This window comes from Pseudorasbora parva, chromosome 9 (assembly GCF_024679245.1).
Source record: "Pseudorasbora parva isolate DD20220531a chromosome 9, ASM2467924v1, whole genome shotgun sequence".
Taxonomy (NCBI): Eukaryota; Metazoa; Chordata; class Actinopteri; order Cypriniformes; family Gobionidae; genus Pseudorasbora; species Pseudorasbora parva.
The window spans coordinates 48,583,091-48,608,766 of NC_090180.1; the positions used below are offsets into that span (position 1 = coordinate 48,583,091).

The 25,676-nt window shown below is 38.8% G+C and overlaps 1 protein-coding gene across 3 annotated transcripts in view; it reads left to right on the top strand.

Annotated features, from left to right (window-relative positions):
- Positions 1-25,676, top strand: part of LOC137089340 (receptor-type tyrosine-protein phosphatase mu-like) — a 255,243-nt gene that overhangs the window by 174,402 nt on the left and 55,165 nt on the right. For 2 of the 3 annotated variants that reach the window (XM_067452908.1, XM_067452909.1), the window contains 4 exons: positions 2,364-2,393; positions 14,391-14,542; positions 16,207-16,284; positions 18,716-18,742. In XM_067452908.1, coding sequence (XP_067309009.1) covers positions 2,364-2,393; positions 14,391-14,542; positions 16,207-16,284; positions 18,716-18,742 — 287 coding nt within the window. The remainder of the gene's footprint in view (positions 1-2,363; positions 2,394-14,390; positions 14,543-16,206; positions 16,285-18,715; positions 18,743-25,676) is intronic. The other variant, XM_067452910.1, reaches the window with a different exon arrangement.

Below are 25,676 nucleotides of genomic sequence, written 5' to 3' on the forward strand. Positions count from 1 at the left end.
GTGTGATATAAAGTCAGGATTGTGAGATATAAAGTCTGAATTGTGTGATATAAAGTCAGAATTGTGAAATATAAAGTCAGAATTGTGAGATATAAAGTCTGAATTGTGAGATATAAAGTCAGAATTGAGAGATATAAAGTCAGAATTGTGAGATATAAAGTCAGAATTGTGTGATATAAAGTCAGAATTGTGAGATATAAAGTCTGAATTGTGAGATATAAAGTCTGAATTGTGAGATATAAAGTCAGAATTGTGAGATATAAAGTCAGAATTGTGTGATATAAAGTCAGAATTGAGAGATATAAAGTCAGAATTGTTTGATATAAAGTCAGGATTGCGAGATATAAAGTCAGAATTGTGAGATATAAAGTCAGAATTGAGAGATATAAAGTCAGAATTGTTTGATATAAAGTCAGAATTGTGTGATATAAAGTCAGAATTGTGTGATATAAAGTCAGAATTGTGAGATATAAAGTCAGAATTGTGAGATATAAAGTCAGGATTGAGAGATATAAAGTCAGAATTGTGAGATATAAAGTCAGGATTGTGAGATATAAAGTCAGAATTGTGTGATATAAAGTCAGGATTGTGAGATATAAAGTCAGGATTGTGAGATATAAAGTCAGAATTGTGAGATATAAAGTCAGGATTGAGAGATATAAAGTCAGAATTGTGAGATATAAAGTCAGGATTGTGAGATATAAAGTCAGAATTGTGTGATATAAAGTCAGGATTGTGAGATATAAAGTCAGGATTGTGAGATATAAAGTCAGAATTGAGAGATATAAAGTCAGGATTGTGAGATATAAAGTCAGAATTGAGAGATATAAAGTCAGGATTGTGAGATATAAAGTCTGAATTGTGTGATATAAAGTCAGGATTGTGAGATATAAAGTCAGGATTGTGAGATATAAAGTCAGAATTGAGAGATATAAAGTCAGAATTGTGAGATATAAAGTCAGGATTGAGAGATATAAAGTCAGAATTGTGAGATATAAAGTCAGGATTGTGAGATATAAAGTCAGAATTGTGTGATATAAAGTCAGGATTGTGAGATATAAAGTCAGGATTGTGAGATATAAAGTCAGAATTGTGAGATATAAAGTCAGGATTGTGAGATATAAAGTCTGAATTGTGAGATATAAAGTCTGAATTGTGAGATATAAAGTCTGAATTGTGTGATATAAAGTCAGAATTGTGAGATATAAAGTCAGAATTGTGAGATATAAAGTCTGAATTGTGTGATATAAAGTCTGAATTGTGTGATATAAAGTCAGAATTGTGAGATATAAAGTCTGAATTGTGTGATATAAAGTCAGAATTGTGAGATATAAAGTCTGAATTGTGTGATATAAAGTCAGAATTGTGAGATATAAAGTCAGAATTGAGAGATATAAAGTCAGGATTGTGTGATATAAAGTCAGGATTGTGAGATATAAAGTCTGAATTGTGTGATATAAAGTCAGGATTGTGAGATATAAAGTCTGAATTGTGTGATATAAAGTCAGGATTGTGAGATATAAAGTCTGAATTGTGAGATATAAAGTCAGAATTGTGAGATATAAAGTCAGAATTGTGAGATATAAAGTCTGAATTGTGAGATATAAAGTCAGAATTGAGAGATATAAAGTCAGAATTGTGAGATATAAAGTCTGAATTGTGTGATATAAAGTCAGAATTGTGAGATATAAAGTCAGAATTGTGAGATATAAAGTCAGAATTGTTTGATATAAAGTCAGGATTGCGAGATATAAAGTCAGAATTGAGAGATATAAAGTCAGAATTGTTTGATATAAAGTCAGAATTGTGTGATATAAAGTCAGAATTGTGTGATATAAAGTCAGAATTGTGAGATATAAAGTCTGAATTGTGTGATATAAAGTCAGAATTGTGAGATATAAAGTCAGAATTGTGAGATATAAAGTCAGAATTGTGAGATATAAAATCAGAATTGTTTGATATAAAGTCAGAATTGTGTGATATAAAGTCAGAATTGTGAGATATAAAGTCAGAATTGTGAGATATAAAGTCAGAATTGTGAGATATAAAGTCAGGATTGTGAGATATAAAGTCAGGATTGCGAGTTGTTGTTTTTATTCTGTGGCAGAAATATGATTATCCATCTGATAACAGTGACTGATCCATCCAGACAAACACACGTGTGTATTCCGTGTTAGTGTGTTGATGTGTGTGTTCAGCGCTCAGGTGTGTGTTATAAACACCGCGCATGCAAGGAATCGCCACCATGTCTGCTTGTGTTCATTTTCTATATCGTTTTCAAACATTAATATTTTTTACTTTTTCTTTCCTTCCATCTTCATCCCCCTCCACTGCTTAAACCCCTCCACCACCCCACTGGGCAGGAGAACCTATCAGTCCTACACTTACTACCTGTAAGTAAAACACCTTTGTACACTGTAAGATCCTCACGCGCCTGAGCCATGCATTGCCATTTAAACTGTTTGTGATATTGTAAAAAAGGCCGAATTTTGATGTGATTTTTGCTGTGAAATGCCTGTCTGTGAATGCTCAGATTAGGGATTTATTGGACAGTCTTGAAGCATTTTTACTTTTCAAGTATTTTATTTTTCAAGTATATATTGTACCGGTGTCCTTTTTCAGAAAACTTTTACTTGACAACATTTTAAAACATAATATTGTAATTTTTACTGCACTGCGTTTCATATTGAATATCCAAGGATTTTATTTTTCTAAGTATATACTTTAAATGCAGTAACACGCCATCTTATGCAGATTGTGCTTTAAATGCGCGCCTCCTAACAGCTTAAATAAATTAATGGTTGTTAAAAAAAAAAGTAAAAAATCAGAGGCGGACAATAGTGGAGTATTTTTACTTTCCGAGTAATTATATTTTTCAAGTATATACTTTAATTTTTACTTGACAACATTCCAAAACATAATATTGTAATTTTTACTGCATATTGAATATCATTTAATACTTAATTACATAAAAAAATTATACTTTTTTATACTGTGGTGTATACTTTTACTCAAGTAATTAAAATTTTACTTGAGCACAAGTAAGAAAACACTGTATGTTTAATGTGATGAAGAGTTAAAGGTAAAAAAACAACTTTTATTTATGAAATGCAGTGCAGTAAAAAGTATGACATTGTGTATTATGCTTTGACATGTGGTGAAGTAAAAGTTTCCCAAAGAAAAACACTGATAAAGTATATACTTGAAAGATTTAATTGAGTAGAAAGTACAAATACTCCACTACTGTCCAACTCAGATGTGATTTATATAACGAGCCAGATAACTGGAAAAATTACTTTGAAAAAATGAAAAATGAAAACTTTTCCCAAACCTGGAATTGCCCTTCATCCCATAAATCCTCATCATCATCATCACCGTCGTCGTCATGAGCATTAATCCCGTTTTCCTGCATGCTTACTGTTTGTTGCATGCAAATGAAGTCCATCATCCTAATGTTTTCAGTTTTCCGAACATGTGTTTAATGGACGCATATTTTTAGAGGTGGGAATCAGAACCCGTTCCTAAAATATTGAGTGTGTGCGTTTAATCTGCTGTGCGAAATAAACACTTACGGATTTAATGCAGTCGTGAATTATTATTATTTATATTCTATTACTTTAAGCCTTAATATTTAGTGCATTATAAAGGTATTTTTAATGTGTGAATTATTCCATGATTTTAATATTCGTAACTAAGGAATCATTCACGTTTGTGTCTGTGTATGGCATTGATCCAGTGTAGACAGCATCAGTGATTATAATGGCTTTTGATTGCTTCTGACGCGAGATTGAATGTCGGTGGGCGTGGCCTGTATTATCAATAGGCGGAGCTTATAGTGTGATGATGTATAACTGTTCGTTGATGTCTTGTTCTGGAGGCGGGCTTAAGCAAATGTATCTCTCTCTCTCACACACACACACACACACACACACACACACATACAGTACAGGCCAAACGTTTGGACACATTACTATTTGTAATGTGTTTAAAAGAAGTTTCTTCTGCTGTACACTCACACACACACACACACACACACACACACACTCACACACACACACCAAGTGTAACGACCGCGGCCGATATTTCACGTGAGTCCGACTGAGCTGTAAAGCAGCAGAAAGTGGCTCATTAAAGCTCGTCTGGTTCGTGATTCCTGCAGTGATTCAGACTTTCAGTCAATATTTCAAAAACTGAACAAATAAAATATAGTTCATCACTAAGTGTGCAATTTGGATTTTTATTTTTTATTTTTCAGTTTACATGTTAATGATTTCATTAATTAGAATCTTTTCATCATCTCACAAAATTACTTAGCAAGTTTTTATTTTTTTTACAAATATGGATTATCGGTATCTTTTTGTGTTTTATTTTTGTTATTTTTGTTTAAATTATTTATTTTAATTATTAGCTTTAAGTTTTTTTTCCCCTACAATGCACGAATATCCGTTTTGCATTTATTTTAATGTTATATATATATATTTTACAATTTACAATTTATTGTACGATTTACAAATTTATATACATTTTATTATAAAAAATATTGCATATTTTATTTTAGAATTATTTTTATTTTTACAATGATGGCCTATCATTACTGAATCCTTTTATGTTTTTTTTTAATTATTTCTTAATTTAAATTTTACATTTTGATGATTTAATAATTAATAGCGTTTTCTTTAAATTATTAGTTTATTCTTTATTGTTTTAATTCATTATTTCATAAGTTGAATAAGGCTCTTAAAAATAAAGCTTTCCTAAGGGATTTTTCATCATCGAAGATCCTTTCAGAGTTTTTTTTCCCAGGTTATTTTCCGATCGTTTGTTTATTTTCGAAACAGGGACTTCATTTGTTACTGTGTTGTTTTTTATTCTTGGTTGCTTTGGGCATCAGGATTCGGTCTGGCCCTCAGTTCTCTGGTTTATCTGTAGTTTATCTGAACTCACTGACTCCAAATGTTGTTCTGTCTTTAGTCTCTGTTGGGTCTCGATCACCGCTGATCCCGACCCATAATTCCCACTGTTCGTGTGTCGGAACAGCTCTAATGAAGACGCTTTTGTTCCGGACACACACACACACACACACACACACACACACACACACACACAACACACACACACACACACACACACACACACACACACACACACACACACACACACACACACACACACACACACACACACACGTTAAAAGCCAACAACAGCCACTGAAATGAGCGAGAGCACAATAACCTCGATGCCGTTTAGTTTCGCCTCTGGTGTGTTTCCTCTGCAGGAGTCAGTCAATTAGGTGTGTGTGTGTGTGTGTGTGTGTGTGTGTGTGTGTGTGTGTGTGTGTGTGTGTGTGTGTGTGTGTGTGTGTGTGTGTGTGTGTGTGTGTGTGTGTGTGTGTGTGTGTGATGGGTAGGTTTAGGGGCAGTGTAAGGGGATAGAAAATACTGTTTGTACAGTATAAAAACCATTACACCGATGGAATGTCCCCGTATATCCCAAAAACACAAGTGTGTGTGTGTGTGTGTGTGTGTGTGTGTGTGTGTGTGTGTGTGGGTGCGTGTGTGTGTGTGTGTGTGTGTGTGTGTGTGTGTGTGTGTGTGTGTGTGTGTGTGAGCCTGTTTATGTGGTTTATGAGGACACAAATTTGTATAACTACATGGGTATTACACTGGTATTACTCTATAAATGTGGTTTATGAGGACATATCAAATGTCCCCATAATTCAAATGGCCTTAAAAACATACTAAATGATGTTTTTTTGAGAAAATAAAAATGCAGAATGTTTCCTGTGATGGGTAGGTTTAGGGGCAGTGTGTGTGTGTGTGATGGGTAGGTTTAGGGGCAGTGTAAGGGGATAGAAAATACGGTTTGTACAGTATAAAAACCATTACGCCTATGGAGAGTCCCTGTAAACCACATAAACCAACATGTGTGTGTGTGTGTGTGTGTGTGTGTGTGTGTGTGTGTGTGTGTGTGTGTGTGTGTGTGTGTGTGTGTGTGTGTGTGTGTGTTTGTGTTAGTTATATAAAGCGCTGTAGTGTGAACTGATCTCTGTAATGTAGTATCGGCGTGTTGTTCGGAGTCGTAATCTCATCCATCATATCGTCCGTGGATGTTCACGATCTCAGTTTGGCTCTAATGGAGTTTGTAGTTTTGTAGAAACTTCGTGCATCTCCTTACTTTGTGGTTTGGCTCAGTTTCCAAGATCTCATTTGGAGTTTCCTCCAGATCCGCTTTGGGAAAGTCGAGGCCTCAGGCGTAGACATGCTAATTTTCCTCCCACAGATTGGCTGCCTAATTCGGCCTCATTTGCATTTCCGGGCTGAGTGAATTAGCATATTTGAGGTATAGATCAGCGAAAGCAGAACTCAATTAAACTCTTTATTTGGCATCGGGAGGAGTTTGTTGTGTAGAGCCACATACGGTCAGTCAGAATGTTGGAGCACACACGTGTAACATACTAACACTAACATAAGTGTTCAACTGCAAACTAACCTACATGTTCAGCTCACATGTTCAACTGAACACTAACACACATGTTCAACTGCACACTAACACACATGTTCAACTGCACACTAACACACATGTTCAACTGCACACTAACACATGTTCAACTGAACACTAACACACATGTTCAATTGCACACTAACACACGTTCAACTGCACACTAACACATGTTCAACTGCACACTAACACATGTTCAACTGCACACTAACACACATGTTCAACTGCACACTAACACAACTGTTCAACTGCACACTAACACACATGTTCAACTGCACACTAGTACATGTTCAACTGCACACTAACAAACATGTTCAATTGCACACTAACACACGTTCAACTGCACACTAGTACATGTTCAACTGCACACTAACACACATGTTCAACTGCACACTAACTCACATGTTCAACTGCACACTAGTACATGTTCAACTGCACACTAACACACATGTTCAACTGCACACTAGTACATGTTCAACTGCACACTAACACACATGTTCAACTGCACACTAACACACATGTTCAACTGCACACTAACACACATGTTCAACTGCACACTAACTCACATGTTCAACTGCACACTAACACACATGTTCAACTGCACACTAACACACATGTTCAACTGCACACTAACACACATGTTCAACTGCACACTAACACACATGTTCAACTGCACACTAACACACATGTTCAACTGCACACTAACACACATGTTCAACTGCACACTAGTACATGTTCAACTGCACACTAACACACATGTTCAACTGCACACTAACTCACATGTTCAACTGCACACTAGTACATGTTCAACTGCACACTAACACACATGTTCAACTGCACACTAACTCACATGTTCAACTGCACACTAGTACATGTTCAACTGCACACTAACACACATGTTCAACTGCACACTAACACACATGTTCAACTGCACACTAGTACATGTTCAACTGCACACTAACACACATGTTCAACTGCACACTAACACACATGTTCAACTGCACACTAGTACATGTTCAACTGCACACTAACACACATGTTCAACTGCACACTAACACACATGTTCAACTGCACACTAACACACATGTTCAACTGCACACTAACTCACATGTTCAACTGCACACTAACACACATGTTCAACTGCACACTAACACACATGTTCAACTGCACACTAACACACATGTTCAACTGCACACTAACACACATGTTCAACTGCACACTAACACACATGTTCAACTGCACACTAGTACACATGTTCAACTGCACACTAGTACATGTTCAACTGCACACTAACACACATGTTCAACTGCACACTAACTCACATGTTCAACTGCACACTAGTACATGTTCAACTGCACACTAACACACATGTTCAACTGCACACTAACACACATGTTCAACTGCACACTAACTCACATGTTCAACTGCACACTAGTACATGTTCAACTGCACACTAACACACATGTTCAACTGCACACTAACACACATGTTCAACTGCACACTAGTACATGTTCAACTGCACACTAACACACATGTTCAACTGCACACTAACTCACATGTTCAACTGCACACTAACTCACATGTTCAACTGCACACTAACACACATGTTCAACTGCACACTAACTCACATGTTCAACTGCACACTAACACACATGTTCAACTGCACACTAACACACATGTTCAACTGCACACTAACACACATGTTCAACTGCACACTAACACACATGTTCAACTGCACACTAACACACGTTCAACTGCACACTAACACACATGTTCAACTGCACACTAGTACATGTTCAACTGCACACTAACACGCATGTTCAACTGCACACTAACACACATGTTCAACTGCACACTAACTCACATGTTCAACTGCACACTAACTCACATGTTCAACTGCACACTAACACACATGTTCAACTGCACACTAACTCACATGTTCAACTGCACACTAACACACATGTTCAACTGCACACTAACTCACATGTTCAACTGCACACTAACACACATGTTCAACTGCACACTAACACACATGTTCAACTGCACAATAACACACATGTTCAACTGAACACTAACACACATGTTCAACTGCACACTAACACACGTTCAACTGCACACTAACACACATGTTCAACTGCACACTAACACACATGTTCAACTGCACACTAGTACATGTTCAACTGAACACTAACACACATGTTCAACTGCACACTAACACACGTTCAACTGCACACTAACACACATGTTCAACTGCACACTAACACACATGTTCAACTGCACACTAACACACATGTTCAACTGCACACTAACACACATGTTCAACTGCACACTAACACACATGTTCAACTGCACACTAACACATGTTCAACTGCACACTAACACACATGTTCAACTGCACACTAACACACATGTTCAACTGCACACTAACACACATGTTCAACTGCACACTAACACACATGTTCAACTGCACACTAACTCACATGTTCAACTGCACACTAGTACATGTTCAACTGCACACTAACACACATGTTCAACTGCACACTAACACACATGTTCAACTGCACACTAACACACATGTTCAACTGCACACTAACTCACATGTTCAACTGCACACTAACACACATGTTCAACTGCACACTAACACACATGTTCAACTGCACACTAACACACATGTTCAACTGAACACTAACACACATGTTCAACTGCACACTAACACACGTTCAACTGCACACTAACACACATGTTCAACTGCACACTAACACACATGTTCAACTGCACACTAGTACATGTTCAACTGAACACTAACACACATGTTCAACTGCACACTAACACACGTTCAACTGCACACTAACACACATGTTCAACTGCACACTAACACACATGTTCAACTGAACACTAACACACATGTTCAACTGCACACTAACACACGTTCAACTGCACACTAACACACATGTTCAACTGCACACTAACACACATGTTCAACTGCACACTAACACACATGTTCAACTGCACACTAGTACATGTTCAACTGCACACTAGTACATGTTCAACTGCACACTAACACACATGTTCAACTGAACACTAACACACATGTTCAACTGCACACTAACACACATGTTCAACTGCACACTAACACACGTTCAACTGCAGAATAACACACATGTTCAACTGCACACTAACACACATGTTCAACTGCACACTAACACACATGTTCAACTGCACACTAACACACATGTTCAACTGCACACTAACACACGTTCAACTGCACACTAACACACATGTTCAACTGCACACTAACACACATGTTCAACTGCACACTAACACACATGTTCAACTGCACACTAGTACGTGTTCAACTGCACACTAACTCACATGTTCAACTGCACACTAACACACATGTTCAACTGCACACTAGTACATGTTCAACTGCACACTAACACACATGTTCAACTGAACACTAACACACATGTTCAACTGCACACTAACACACGTTCAACTGCAGAATAACACACATGTTCAACTGCACACTAACACACATGTTCAACTGCACACTAACACACATGTTCAACTGCACACTAACACACGTTCAACTGCACACTAACACACGTTCAACTGCACACTAACACACATGTTCAACTGCACACTAGTACATGTTCAACTGCACACTAACACGCATGTTCAACTGCACACTAACACACATGTTCAACTGCACACTAACTCACATGTTCAACTGCACACTAACTCACATGTTCAACTGCACACTAACACACATGTTCAACTGCACACTAACTCACATGTTCAACTGCACACTAACACACATGTTCAACTGCACACTAACTCACATGTTCAACTGCACACTAACACACATGTTCAACTGCACACTAACACACATGTTCAACTGCACAATAACACACATGTTCAACTGAACACTAACACACATGTTCAACTGCACACTAACACACGTTCAACTGCACACTAACACACATGTTCAACTGCACACTAACACACATGTTCAACTGCACACTAGTACATGTTCAACTGAACACTAACACACATGTTCAACTGCACACTAACACACGTTCAACTGCACACTAACACACATGTTCAACTGCACACTAACACACATGTTCAACTGCACACTAACACACATGTTCAACTGCACACTAACACACATGTTCAACTGCACACTAACACACATGTTCAACTGCACACTAACACACGTTCAACTGCACACTAACACACATGTTCAACTGCACACTAGTACATGTTCAACTGCACACTAACACACATGTTCAACTGAACACTAACACACATGTTCAACTGCACACTAACACACATGTTCAACTGCACACTAACACACATGTTCAACTGCACACTAACACACATGTTCAACTGCACACTAACTCACATGTTCAACTGCACACTAGTACATGTTCAACTGCACACTAACACACATGTTCAACTGCACACTAACACACATGTTCAACTGCACACTAACACACATGTTCAACTGCACACTAACTCACATGTTCAACTGCACACTAACACACATGTTCAACTGCACACTAACACACATGTTCAACTGCACACTAACACACATGTTCAACTGAACACTAACACACATGTTCAACTGCACACTAACACACGTTCAACTGCACACTAACACACATGTTCAACTGCACACTAACACACATGTTCAACTGCACACTAGTACATGTTCAACTGAACACTAACACACATGTTCAACTGCACACTAACACACGTTCAACTGCACACTAACACACATGTTCAACTGCACACTAACACACATGTTCAACTGAACACTAACACACATGTTCAACTGCACACTAACACACGTTCAACTGCACACTAACACACATGTTCAACTGCACACTAACACACATGTTCAACTGCACACTAACACACATGTTCAACTGCACACTAGTACATGTTCAACTGCACACTAGTACATGTTCAACTGCACACTAACACACATGTTCAACTGAACACTAACACACATGTTCAACTGCACACTAACACACATGTTCAACTGCACACTAACACACGTTCAACTGCAGAATAACACACATGTTCAACTGCACACTAACACACATGTTCAACTGCACACTAACACACATGTTCAACTGCACACTAACACACATGTTCAACTGCACACTAACACACGTTCAACTGCACACTAACACACATGTTCAACTGCACACTAACACACATGTTCAACTGCACACTAACACACATGTTCAACTGCACACTAGTACGTGTTCAACTGCACACTAACTCACATGTTCAACTGCACACTAACACACATGTTCAACTGCACACTAGTACATGTTCAACTGCACACTAACACACATGTTCAACTGAACACTAACACACATGTTCAACTGCACACTAACACACGTTCAACTGCAGAATAACACACATGTTCAACTGCACACTAACACACATGTTCAACTGCACACTAACACACATGTTCAACTGCACACTAACACACGTTCAACTGCACACTAACACACATGTTCAACTGCACACTAACACACATGTTCAACTGCACACTAACACACATGTTCAACTGCACACTAACACACATGTTCAACTGCACACTAACACACGTTCAACTGCACACTAACACACATGTTCAACTGCACACTAACACACATGTTCAACTGCACACTAACACACATGTTCAAATGCACACTAACACACATGTTCAACTGCACACTAACACACATGTTCAACTGCACACTAACACACATGTTCAACTGCACACTAACACACATGTTCAACTGCACACTAACACACATGTTCAACTGCACACTAACACACATGTTCAACTGCACACTAGTACATGTTCAACTGCACACTAACACACATGTTCAACTGAACACTAACACACATGTTCAACTGCACACTAACACACGTTCAACTGCACACTAACTCACATGTTCAACTGCACACTAACACACATGTTCAACTGCACACTAACACACATGTTCAACTGCACACTAACACACATGTTCAACTGAACACTAACACACATGTTCAACTGCACACTAACACACGTTCAACTGCACACTAACACACATGTTCAACTGCACACTAACACACATGTTCAACTGCACACTAACACACATGTTCAACTGCACACTAGTACGTGTTCAACTGCACACTAACTCACATGTTCAACTGCACACTAACACACATGTTCAACTGCACACTAGTACATGTTCAACTGCACACTAACACACATGTTCAACTGCACACTAACACACATGTTCAACTGCACACTAGTACATGTTCAACTGCACACTAACACACATGTTCAACTGAACACTAACACACATGTTCAACTGCACACTAACACACGTTCAACTGCAGAATAACACACATGTTCAACTGCACACTAACACACATGTTCAACTGCACACTAACACACATGTTCAACTGCACACTAACACACATGTTCAACTGCACACTAGTACATGTTCAACTGCACACTAACACACATGTTCAACTGCACACTAACACACATGTTCAACTGCACACTAACACATGTTCAACTGCACACTAACACACATGTTCAACTGCACACTAACACACATGTTCAACTGCACACTAACACACATGTTCAACTGCACACTAACACACATGTTCAACTGCACACTAACACACATGTTCAACTGCACACTAACACACATGTTCAACTGCACACTAACACACATGTTCAACTGCACACTAACACACATGTTCAACTGCACACTAGTACATGTTCAACTGCACACTAACACACATGTTCAACTGCACACTAGTACATGTTCAACTGCACACTAACACACATGTTCAACTGCACACTAACACACATGTTCAACTGCACACTAACACACATGTTCAACTGCACACTAACACACATGTTCAACTGCACACTAACACACATGTTCAACTGCACACTAGTACATGTTCAACTGCACACTAACACACATGTTCAACTGCACATTAGTACATGTTTAACTGCACACTAACACACATGTTCAACTGCACACTAACACACATGTTCAACTGCACACTAACACACATGTTCAACTGCACACTAACACACATGTTCAACTGCACACTAGTACATGTTCAACTGCACACTAACACACATGTTCAACTGCACACTAACACACATGTTCAACTGCACACTAGTACATGTTCAACTGCACACTAACACACATGTTCAACTGCACACTAGTACATGTTCAACTGCACACTAACACACATGTTCAACTGCACACTAACACACATGTTCAACTGCACACTAACACACATGTTCAACTGCACACTAACACACATGTTCAACTGCACACTAACACACGTGTTCAAATGCACACAAACACACATGTTCAACTGCACACTAACACACGTGTTCAAATGCACACTAACATACATGTTCAACTGCATACTAACATACGTGTTCAACTGCACACTAACATACATGTTCAACTGCACACAAACACACATGTTCAACTGCACACTAACACACGTGTTCAACTGAACACTAACACACATGTTCAACTGCACACTAACACACATGTTCAACTGCACACTAACACACGTGTTCAAATGCACACTAACACACGTGTTCAAATGCACACTAACATACATGTTCAACTGCATACTAACATACGTGTTCAACTGCACACTAACACACATGTTCATCTCTCGCTGAAAATGGTTCACAGTGAATCCCAACCGCTGTTCTTTCACTGTTCAGTATGAAATACTTGTTTTAATTAGACTCTAGTGTTCAAAAGTGTGTGTTGGCTCTGCAGTGTGTGTGTTGGCTGTGTGTGACACTTTGCTAATTGTGATATTTTGATGTGTTTATTGTTCAGGAAGCTGGCGAAGAAGCGTAAGGAGACGCTGAGCAGCACGAGGCAGGAGATGACGGTGATGGTAAACTCAATGGACAAGAGCTACACTGAGCAGGGGACCAACTGTGACGAGGCTCTTTCCTTCATGGACACACACAACCTCAACGGACGCTGTGAGTCAACACACACACACACACACACACAACCTCAACAGATGCTGTGAGTTAACACACACACACACACAAGCTCAACGGACGCTGTGAGTCAACACACACACACACACACAACCTCAACAGATGCTGTGAGTTAACACACACACACACACACAACCTCAACGGACGCTGTGAGTCAACACACACACACACACACACACACACACACAACCTCAACAGATGCTGTGAGTTAACACACACACACAACCTCAACGGACGCTGTGAGTCAACACACACACACACACACACAACCTCAACAGATGCTGTGAGTTAACACACACACACACACACACACACACATACACACACTTATAGACTCACACACACACACACACACACACACACACACACACACACACACACACACACACACACACACACACACACACACACACACACACACACTCATAAACTCTTATGATGATAGATGCACTTTTATGATGATAGATGCACTTTTATGTGTGTGTGTGTGTGTGTGTGTGTGTGTGTGTGTGTGTGTGTGTGTGTGTGTGTGTGTGTGTGTGTGTGTTTGTGTGTGCTTGTTTTTGTGACATATGAGGACACAAATGTGTATAATGCCATGGGTATGACACAGGTATTACAGGAGAGGGTGAAATATGAGGACATTACCCATGGCCCCACTTTACAAAAGGCGTATAAATCATTTTTTGAGTAAAAATGCAGAATGTTTCCTGTGGCAGTCGTGTGTGTGTGTGTGTGTGTGTGTGTGTGTGTGTGTGTGTGTGTGTGTGTGTGTGTGTTTGTGTGGAATGTGTAGTGTGTCTGAACTCCTTTTGTAAATCCTGAGTGATTATTGTGGTGATAAAGGAGCTGTCTCAGACACTCGTCCTCCGCACAGACGCTCCTGACGGCTCTGGCTGAGCGAGTGTGTGTGTGTGTGTGTGTGTGTGTGTGTGTGTGTGTGTGTGTCCTCAGTTCGCCGTCTCTGCAGCAGCTTTACAGCGCAGACACACGTGCTCCAGACAGCTGCGACCTCATCGATCCGGATTATCTGATGAGCTGATCTCGTTCACCTTTAATCAGTGCTGATTGAAATAATTAACTTTATGTCCCTGTTAGTCCACAACAGCAGACAGTGGCGTGTTCATTCTGTAATGAGCTGAAATGTTCTTATGCGTGACCCTGGATCACTTTATCACTCATAATCTCACGGGTATATCTGAGGCGATAGCCAACAATACATTGTAGGGGTGAAAATTTTACATTTTTCTTGACGTTTTGAGGTTGTAGTTACAACAACTTCCTTTTTCATAGCATAAATGTTTGGCACCTAATGGCATACACCGATCAGGTGAACTTACAGCTCCTGTTAGTGGGTGGGGTATATTAGGCAGCAAGTGAACATTTTGTCCTCAGAGTTGATGTGTGTGAAGCAGGAGAAATGGGCAAGCGTAAGGATTTGAGCGAGTTTGGCCAGATTGTGACGGCTAGACGACTGGGTCAGAGCATCTCCAAAACTGCAGCTCTTGTGTGTGTGTGTGTGTGTGTGTGTGTGTGTGTGTGTGTGTGTGTGTGTGTGTGTTGTTCCCCTGATTGGTGTTGATCTGCAGGACATGAGTGTGTGTTTCTGACGGTGTTTTGTTCTGTTGTTTGTCTCTGTGTAGCCGGATCTTCTCCATGTTCTCTGACGGTGAAGACCAACACACTGAGCAGCAGCAGCCTGCCAAACACTTATTACCCAGGTAACCTCACACACAAACACACACACACTCACACACGCTGAGCAGCAACATGCCGAACACGTATTACCCAGTTAACCTCACATACGCACACACACACACACACACACACACACATACACACACACACACAAACAACACACACACACTCACACACACACACACACACACACACACACACACACACACACACACACACACACAAACACACACACACTCAAACACGCTGAGCAGCAACATGCCGAACACTTATTACCCTGTTAACCTCACATGCACGCATACGCACACACACACACACACACACACACACACACACACATACACACACACACACACAAACACACACACACACACACACACACACACACACAAGCGCACAAACACACACACACACTCACAGGCTGAGCAGCAACATGCAGAACATGTATTACCCAGGTAACCTCACACACATACACATACACACACAAACACACAAACTCACACACACAAACACACACACACACACACTCACACTCTCATACACACACACACACAGAACATCTTTAAACCCAGAGCCACTCCGATCGACTGCAGACACACACTCGTGTTCTGTCTTGTATATATATTTATTATTAACTAACAATAATCATCATTCGTTTCACTGACTCATAACGGTTCGAAGTTTTACGAAGCGGTATTTTGAAATCGGCCGTCACTATATAAGTCGTTATTTAGTGTTTTTTGTGTGCATTATATCCAGAGGTGGAAAGTAACGAATTACATTTACTCGCGTTACTGTAATTGAGTAGTTTTTCTGTGTACTTCTACTTTTTTAAGTAGTTTTAAAAATCTGTAATTTTACTTTTACTTAAGTACATTTTGATGAAAGTATTGTACTTCGCTACATTTTAAACCACATCCGTTACTGAGTAAAAATAAATCATTAATGCAAAGAGGGGAGGAAAAAGACAGCGATCTGGAAATGACTAATATTGAATAGAGGGCGCGGGACGCGGGAGAGAACATGCGCGCAAATATCAGATGGAGACGAACCAGACGTCAGTGACGCAGACCCAGGTGAAAGCAAAACGCCGTCGTGAACTCCTGGCTAGTATGGAAATACTTTGGATATAGAAAAAAATAATGTGGTGTAGTCCTGGAGGATATCAAATGTGCACAAAATGTGGATGCAAATGAAGAAACACCTAGAACATGTTCGGGAACATCCCTCTGTGCAAATAAAGGTATGTTTATAACTTAGGCCGATTGATTTCTGTGACGCAGAGGGAATCCCGGAATCCAGTCATGAACATTAACTTTACATTATAACGTAGATTTGGTGTAATACACGCAAACTGGTGGATGAACGAAAAACTCGAATGTAGAGCTGTAGGCCTTAGAAATAAGTCAAATCGCGACATGGTCTGTGAACATTAAAGCACAAAACATTGCTATATATGAATAAATGATCTGCTTGTTCTCTCTCTGTGAATGAGCTGCTCCGTCTACTACATATGGACTCTATTTTTCTTAAACATTTTTACGAATTAATGATAAAAATAAGTGGTTAATCAAATTCATAATAATTTATTTAATTTAGTTTATTAGACATGTTTTATTGAAATTTTGGTAAACAAAATAAACAAATGGTTTTAAGTTTGTTATTATAAAGCATTTGTTCAACCAAATAAAAAAAGACCAATCTTCTTCATTCATTTAACATCATTTTAACAAGTGATAATAACCATCATTTAATAATGGGTACAGTAAATGTTTAATTGATGTTTTCTGAGACAGTTGTCATATCGTGAAAATCTCATTCTATCACAACCCTACAGGGGAGAGTCCCCCACCCCCACTGTTAAAAAAGTAACTAAGTAACTTTTACTCTGAGTACATTTTAAATGAGCTACTTTTTACTTTTACTTGAGTAAATTTTTAGACCAGTAATTTTACTTGTACTTAAGTAAAATTTCATTGAAGTAACAGTACTTTTACTTGAGTAGAATATTTTGTTACTCTTTCCACCTCTGATTATATCTTATATAGTGCTGGCCGATTTCAAAACAAAGATTCGAGCCGTTATGATTCAGTGAATCGATTCATGATTCGGATCACCAAAGTCACGTGATTTCCTCCACAGGTATGTATACGTGGATACCTCATTAGCGCCTGTTTCTGTGGGCCGCTGTACGTTATATCGTCCATTCTGTCACATTTGCCGGAGTTCTGCTCCGAGGCGTGCTTTGATTTATGGCGGGCAGCATATATCTGCTGCAAATGCCCCATTCCCAAACACACATGCATATAATGTGCTGTATATAAGTTGTTGACTTGATAACCACAGGAGGAATTAATCACAGGATTTACATTTCTGGCTGAACTATCCCTTTAAAGTGTGTTTAGAGCAGGTCCTGATGAACTCTTTTTCTTCTCTTCTTCCGCTCGTCTCCAGACCCGTTCGTGCCGACCGCCATCTTAGGTGAGCTTCTCTTCTTCTCGTGTCTCGTTTGTGACTCTGAGGATGCGGTTCGCCATCACTTTTGCTTTCTTTGGGTTGTTTTGGGCTCTCATCACACACACCTGTCTGTCTGTCTGTCTGTCTGTGTGTGTGTTTGTGTGTGTCTGTCTGTCGCTTCTCTTCCTTTTGGTTCCTCTCCCTCGCCTCACTCCATCCCATGCGCATCAATGCTCGTGCTGTGATGTCACATCCTGTCTGCCGTGCTGTGATGTCACATCCTGTCTGACATCTCGTGTGCATGGACAGACGTGTGGACCGGATGTGGGGGAGTGGATGATGCTGTCCACACACACACACACACACACACACACACACACACACACACACACACACACGCGCGCGCGCACGCTCAGTCTAATCAGAACAAACCCTGAGCAGAACATCTGAGGACTCGTTTAATGAAGATATTATAGATATATGTGTGTGTGAGTTAACCCTCTGCCATAGAGTTAGACTTAAATTTTAAATATTTGAATGCATATATTATATACATCTTTCTATTTATATATATATATATATACACACACACATACAGTCCCCTAAAGGATTATTAGGAACACCTGTTCAGTTTCTCCTTAAAGCAGTTATCTAATCAGCCAATCACATGACAGTTCTTCAGTGCATTTAGGGGTGTGGTCCTGGTCAAGACAATCTCCTGAACTCCAAACTGAATGTCAGAATGGGAAAGAAAGGTGATTTAAGCCGTTTTGAGCGTGGCATGGTTGTTGGTGCCAGACGGGCCGGTCTGAGTATTTCACAATCTGCTCAGTTACTGGGATTTACACACACAACCATTTCTAGGGTTTACAAAGAATGGTGTGAAAAGGGAAGAGCATCCAGTCTGCAGCAGTCCTGTGGGAGAAAATGCCTTGTTGATGCTCGAGGTCAGAGGAGAATGGGCCGACTGATTCAAGCTGATAGAAGAGCAACTTTGACTGAAATAACCACTCGTTACAACCGAGGTATGCAGCAAAGCATTTGTGAAGCCACAACACACACAACCTTGAGGCGGATGGGCTACAACAGCAGAAGACCCCACCGGGGACCACTCATCTCCACTACAAATAGGAAAAAGAGGCGACAATTTGCACAAGGTCACTAAAATTGGACAGTTGAAGACTGGAGAAATGTTGCCTGGTCTGATGAGTCTCGATTTCTGTTGAGACATTCAGATGGTAGAGTCAGAATTTGGCGTAAACAGAATGAGAACATGGATCCATCATGCCTTGTTCCCACTGTGCAGGCTGGTGGTGGTGGTGTAATGGTGTGGGGGATGTTTTCTTGGCACACTTTAGGCCCCTTAGTGCCAATTGGGCATCGTTTAAATGCCACGGCCTACCTGAGCATTGTTTCTGACCATGTCCATCCCTTTATGACCACCATGTCACCATCCTCTGATGGCTACTTCCAGCAGGATAATGCACCATGTCACAAAGCTCCAATCATTTCAAATTGGTTTCTTGAACATGACGATGAGTTGACTGAACTAAAATGGCCGCCACAGTCACCAGATCTTAACCCAATAGAGCATCTTTGGGATGTGGTGGAACGGGAGCTTCGTGCCCTGGATGTGCATCCCACAAATCTCCATCAACTGCAAGATGCTCTCCTCGTAGAATTAAGGCAGTTCAGAAGGAGAAAGGGTCAAACTCAGTATTAGTGTGTGCTCCTAATAATCCTTTAACATTATATATATATATATATATATATATATATATATATATATATATATATATATATATATATATATATATATATATATATATATATATATATATATATATATATATATAATAACTTATTTACTAATAAATATATAATAATATTGATAATAAATTATTTATTCACTCATTTAGTATAATTTATTATCATTATTTGTATTTATATCTTTTTAATATATATATTGAATTACTTTATAATTTCTATTTTACTTTAGAATTGAATGCCTTTATTATTTTTCTGTTTACAATTAAATAAATAAGTCATTAATATTTTCTTTATTATACATTTTCTTTCTTTATTTTTATTATTATGATACTTTCCATTTACATTATTTTGCAATTATTATATTTTAAATTTTAAATAATTAAATAATTATTTTTAATTGTAATTTTAATTGTTTATTACATTTTAAATACATTTATTATAATTCCTATAAGCCAGTAATTCAGCACAGATCTTCTTTGTCTTTATTTAAGCAGTATTTCTGGTTCATAATTTTTGAGGATCCAGATTTTGCGCAGTTAAAAGCGTTAATATCTCCAGTGAATGTGTGTTGAGTTGTGAATGTCTGGAGCAGAGGTCAAAGGTGGAGGGATTCGGTTAGGATTTGGTCAGGATTTGGTCAAGATTCAGGTCAGGAGTCGATCAGGATTCGGGTCAGGATTTGGTCAAGATTCGGGTCAGGAGTCGATCAGGATTCGGGTCAGGATTTGGTCAAGATTCGGGTCAGGATTTGGTCAAGATTCGGGTCAGGAGTCGATCAGGATTCAGGTCAGGATTCGGGTCAGGATTTGGTCAAGATTCGGGTCAGGAGTCGATCAGGATTCGGGTCAGGATTTGGTCAAGATTCGGGTCAGGATTTGGTCAAGATTCGGGTCAGGAGTCGATCAGGATTCGGGTCAGGATTTGGTCAAGATTCGGGTCAGGATTTGGTCAAGATTCGGGTCAGGAGTCGATCAGGATTCGGGTCAGGATTTGGTCAAGATTCGGGTCAGGATTTGGTCAGGAGTCGATCAGGATTCGGGTCAGGATTTGGTCGAGATTCGGGTCAGGAGTCAATCAGGATTCGGGTCAGGATTTGGTCGAGATTCGGGTCAGGAGTCGATCAGGATTCGGGTCAGGATTTGGTCAAGATTCGGGTCAGAAGTCGATCGGGATTCGGGTAAGGATTTGGTCAAGATTCGGGTCAGGAGTCGATCAGGATTCGGGTCAGGATTTGGTCAGGATTCGGGTCAGGAGTCGATCAGGATTCCGATAAGAATTCAGGTCAGGATTTGGTCAAGAGTCGGGTCAGGATTCGGGTCAGGATTTGGTCAGGATTCGGGTCAGGATTCGGGTCAGGATTTGGTCAGGATTCGGTTTAGGATTTGGTCAGGATTCGGGTCAGGATTTGGTCAGGATTCGGGTCAGGATTTGGTCAGGAGTCGATCAGGATTCGGGGCAGGAGTCAATCAGGATACGGGTCAGTATTTGGTCAGGAGTCGATCAGGATTCGTGTCAGGATTTGGTCAGGATTCGGGTCAGGAGTCGAACAGGATTCGGGTCAGGATTTGGTCAAGATTCGGGTCAGGAATTGGTCTGGAGTCGATCAGGATTCGGGACAGGATTTGGTCAAGATTCAGGTCAGGAATTGGTCAGGAGTCGATCAGGATTCGGGACAGGATTTGGTCAAGATTCGGGTCAGGAATTGGTCAGGAGTCGATCAGGATTCGGGTCTGGATTTGGTCAGTATTCGGGTCAGGATTTGGTCAGGAGTCGATCAGGATTCGAGTCAGGATTTGGTCAGTATTCGGGTCAGGATTTGGTCAAGATTCGGGTCAGGATTTGGTCAGGAGTCGATCAGGATTTGGTCAAGATTTGTTCAGGAGTCGATTAGGATTTGGTCAAGGTTTGTTCAGGATTTGTTCAGGAGTCGATTAGGATTTGTTCAGGATATGGTCAGGAGATGTTCAGGAGTCGATTAGGATTTGGTCAAGGTTTGTTCAGGATTTGTTCAGGATTCGATTAGGATTTGTTCAGGATATAGTCAGGATTTGGTCAGGATTTGTTCAGGGTCTGTTCAGGAGGTTGAGCTGAGGGTCAAGGTTTGCCGTAGTTGGCTCATTTGTCTCTCTGATGTTTCTTCAGTGGCTCCTTCTGACCTACTTGTGTTTCTTCTGCTTGTTTACTGCTTTACTCAGTGATAAAATAGAATAATAAAGCAGGTTTTGTCTTATTCCCGAGCATCCCTGTTCATCTGCAGCGCCCGGAGTCTGCTCGCACAAGGCCTGGGATTTAACCCAAGTGTAATGTGATAAACAATAAGAGCTCAGAGCGGCGTATTAAATATGAATGACTCTCGACTAACAGCACGTGTAAACGATCGCAGGTTTACAGGACACAATAAAGCCGGGAAAAAGAAGGAAAGCTTCCCCTCCGGCACTGAAGGCTTTATGGAGCCACTCGGATCATGATGCCGTAAACACAGCACTGCTGTTTGCTTTAATGCATATATATTTCTATTTTTATACCGTAATAATAATAAATAAATAATATTCTTATTAAATTAATTTATACTTTCTATTTTTTTTCATTATTTATTATATTTTTAATTAAAAGAATTTCATGCATTTATTATTTGTCACTTTTTTACTTTTTTCTATTTTGTATCATTTGTTTATTTAACTAATAATTAATCATTTAAATGTAGTTTCATGCATTTAATACTTTATTTCTATTACTTTTATTATATAGTTTACTTTTCCACTTTTAAATATAATTTAACACATTTTTTTATAACTTTATATTAATAAATAATAAGATTAATTGGTATATTTATTATAATTAAAAAAATAATTTAAATTTTAATATATTTTTCATTCTTATAACTTAATATAAATAAATAATATTATTTAGTGATTTTTTATTCAGCTTTTTATTTTATTTTTTATTAATTTACTATATTTAAAAAATATATAATTAGTATTATAATTTAACATTAAATTATAATTTATATTTTAACAACTATATTTTACTTAATATTAATAATAATATTATTATTATTTAGTGACATTAATTTATAAATAATTAATAATTTCAAATTGTATTTTTAATAATTTATTATATTTTAATTATACTTCAATTTCCAATTTATTATTTGTGTTTTTATATTATTTATGTAAGAAATAATGAATTAATATTTGATTTATTATAATGTAAATTTACATGTATTATATATCTCATGAATGATATTTTGCACAGTAATTCGCTGCACAAACACATGGATCATATCTTCATATATTCCGGTTGAGGATGAGGTTAAATCCGGTAGCGTGCGTGACCTTTGACCGTAACTCATTTCGGATGTGGTGTAAGGCACCGCTTGAGAGCCGCAGATCTCCATGAAGCGATATTAATGTCCATCTCTCCACTTTTATTTGCATTTTCTCTTTATTTTTGGTTGATTTAAAGCTCATTTTTCTCCTTCATTGTGATTTGAGTCCCATAACACCCGAACCCCGAAACGCCCTCGACTTATCAGAGCTAGTTCTCTTTGGTGTATTGTTGCTTATACCCTGTCTCCTTTCTCTCTTTCTCTCTCTCTCTCCCTCCTTCTCTCTTTCTCTCTCTCTTTCTCACATTTAACCTCTAATGTATCTGCTTAAAAAGTCCCCATTAATGGTAAGTTCATGAGCGTGACAGAGGTTGTGTGTTTCTCCCTCCACGTGTCTTTGAGCTGCATGGACGTAGACACGCGTTACAGCATCACCCGTCCTCCCCATGTGTGTGTGTGTGTGTGTGTGTGTGTGTGTTCGCCATTGTGCTTCTGCTTTCTTTGCTTGGGGTTGTTGTGATTTGGCCCATGTGGCGTTTGTTCATCCGCCATTCCTTCCACTCATGCTTTGCTGTTGATTGACAGCACCCATACACTGCCATGGACCAGCGAATCTCAGCAGATCTCAGATCAGGGACGAACAGGGGCACGATTTTAGGTTTCATTAAAATTAAACAGAAACGATGCACGTGATATTTCACGACCGAATGGATGAACGGGGCAGTCAATCGATCCCTCCCTCCACATCCACTCATCCACCCTTTCCTTCAACGTCGTGTCATGATCCATCCATTCCCATTGCCGTTGAATGGGAAAACCATCACATGCTTTCTTTTACACTGACTGAGTGAATGAACACATAGAGATGGTTAACGCAAGACGCCACAGGCGAAAACACTGTATTATGCATGTAATAGTGGAAGGAAAACATCCTAAATATCTCGCAATAAGTCATCAATCTTTGCAAATGTCTGAAGTTGAATCTTTACTTTAATCTCTGTATAAGATAAATATCTAGAGTTGTGTTTATTCTGTTGTAGGAGACGTTTTAAGGCCTTTCTGTATGCAGTAATGCTTTCTTTCCATGAAATGCGAAATACCTCTAGTTTTTATATAGTCAAAAAATCACCCTGTGGAAAAACTCACTAACTGACTGAGTAAACAGACACAGATATGGTTCACCCAAGACGAAAACATTCCTCCGTGCATGTAATCGTGCACTGTAAAAAAAAATATTTAAAAAATAAGTTACTTGGTTGCCTTAAAATTTTGAGTTCATCGAAATTAAAATTTTGAGTTAATACAAATATTATTAACAGATTTTGTAAGCATTTTGGGTAATTGTGTGTTTTATTTGTGGTGACGCAGCCAAATTGTGCTATTTTCATGATTTATCCCGTTTTATGTGATTCAAATACAATTATATTTTGAGTTTCTATTTATTAAACAAATATCCTTCATTGTATCAACTCAAAATTTTAAGTCAACCAGGTTACTTAATTTTTAAAGTTAAACCAATAATATTTTTCACAGTGTGGAAGGAAAACATCCTAATATCTCGCAAGAAGTCATTAATCTGTGTAAATGTGTGAAGTTAAAGCTTTACTTTAGTCAGTGTATCAGATAAATATCTAGAGTTGTGTTTATTCTGTTCTAAGAGCTGTTTTAAGGCCTTTCTGTATGCAGTAATGCTGTCTTTCCATGAAATGCGAAATACCTCTATAGTTTTTTATAGTCAAAAAACATCCTAAATATCTCGCAAGAAGTCATCAATTTTTGCAAATGTCTAAAGTTGAAGCTTTACTTTATTTCTGTATCAGATAAATATTTAGAGTTGTGTTTATTCTGTTCTAAGAGCCG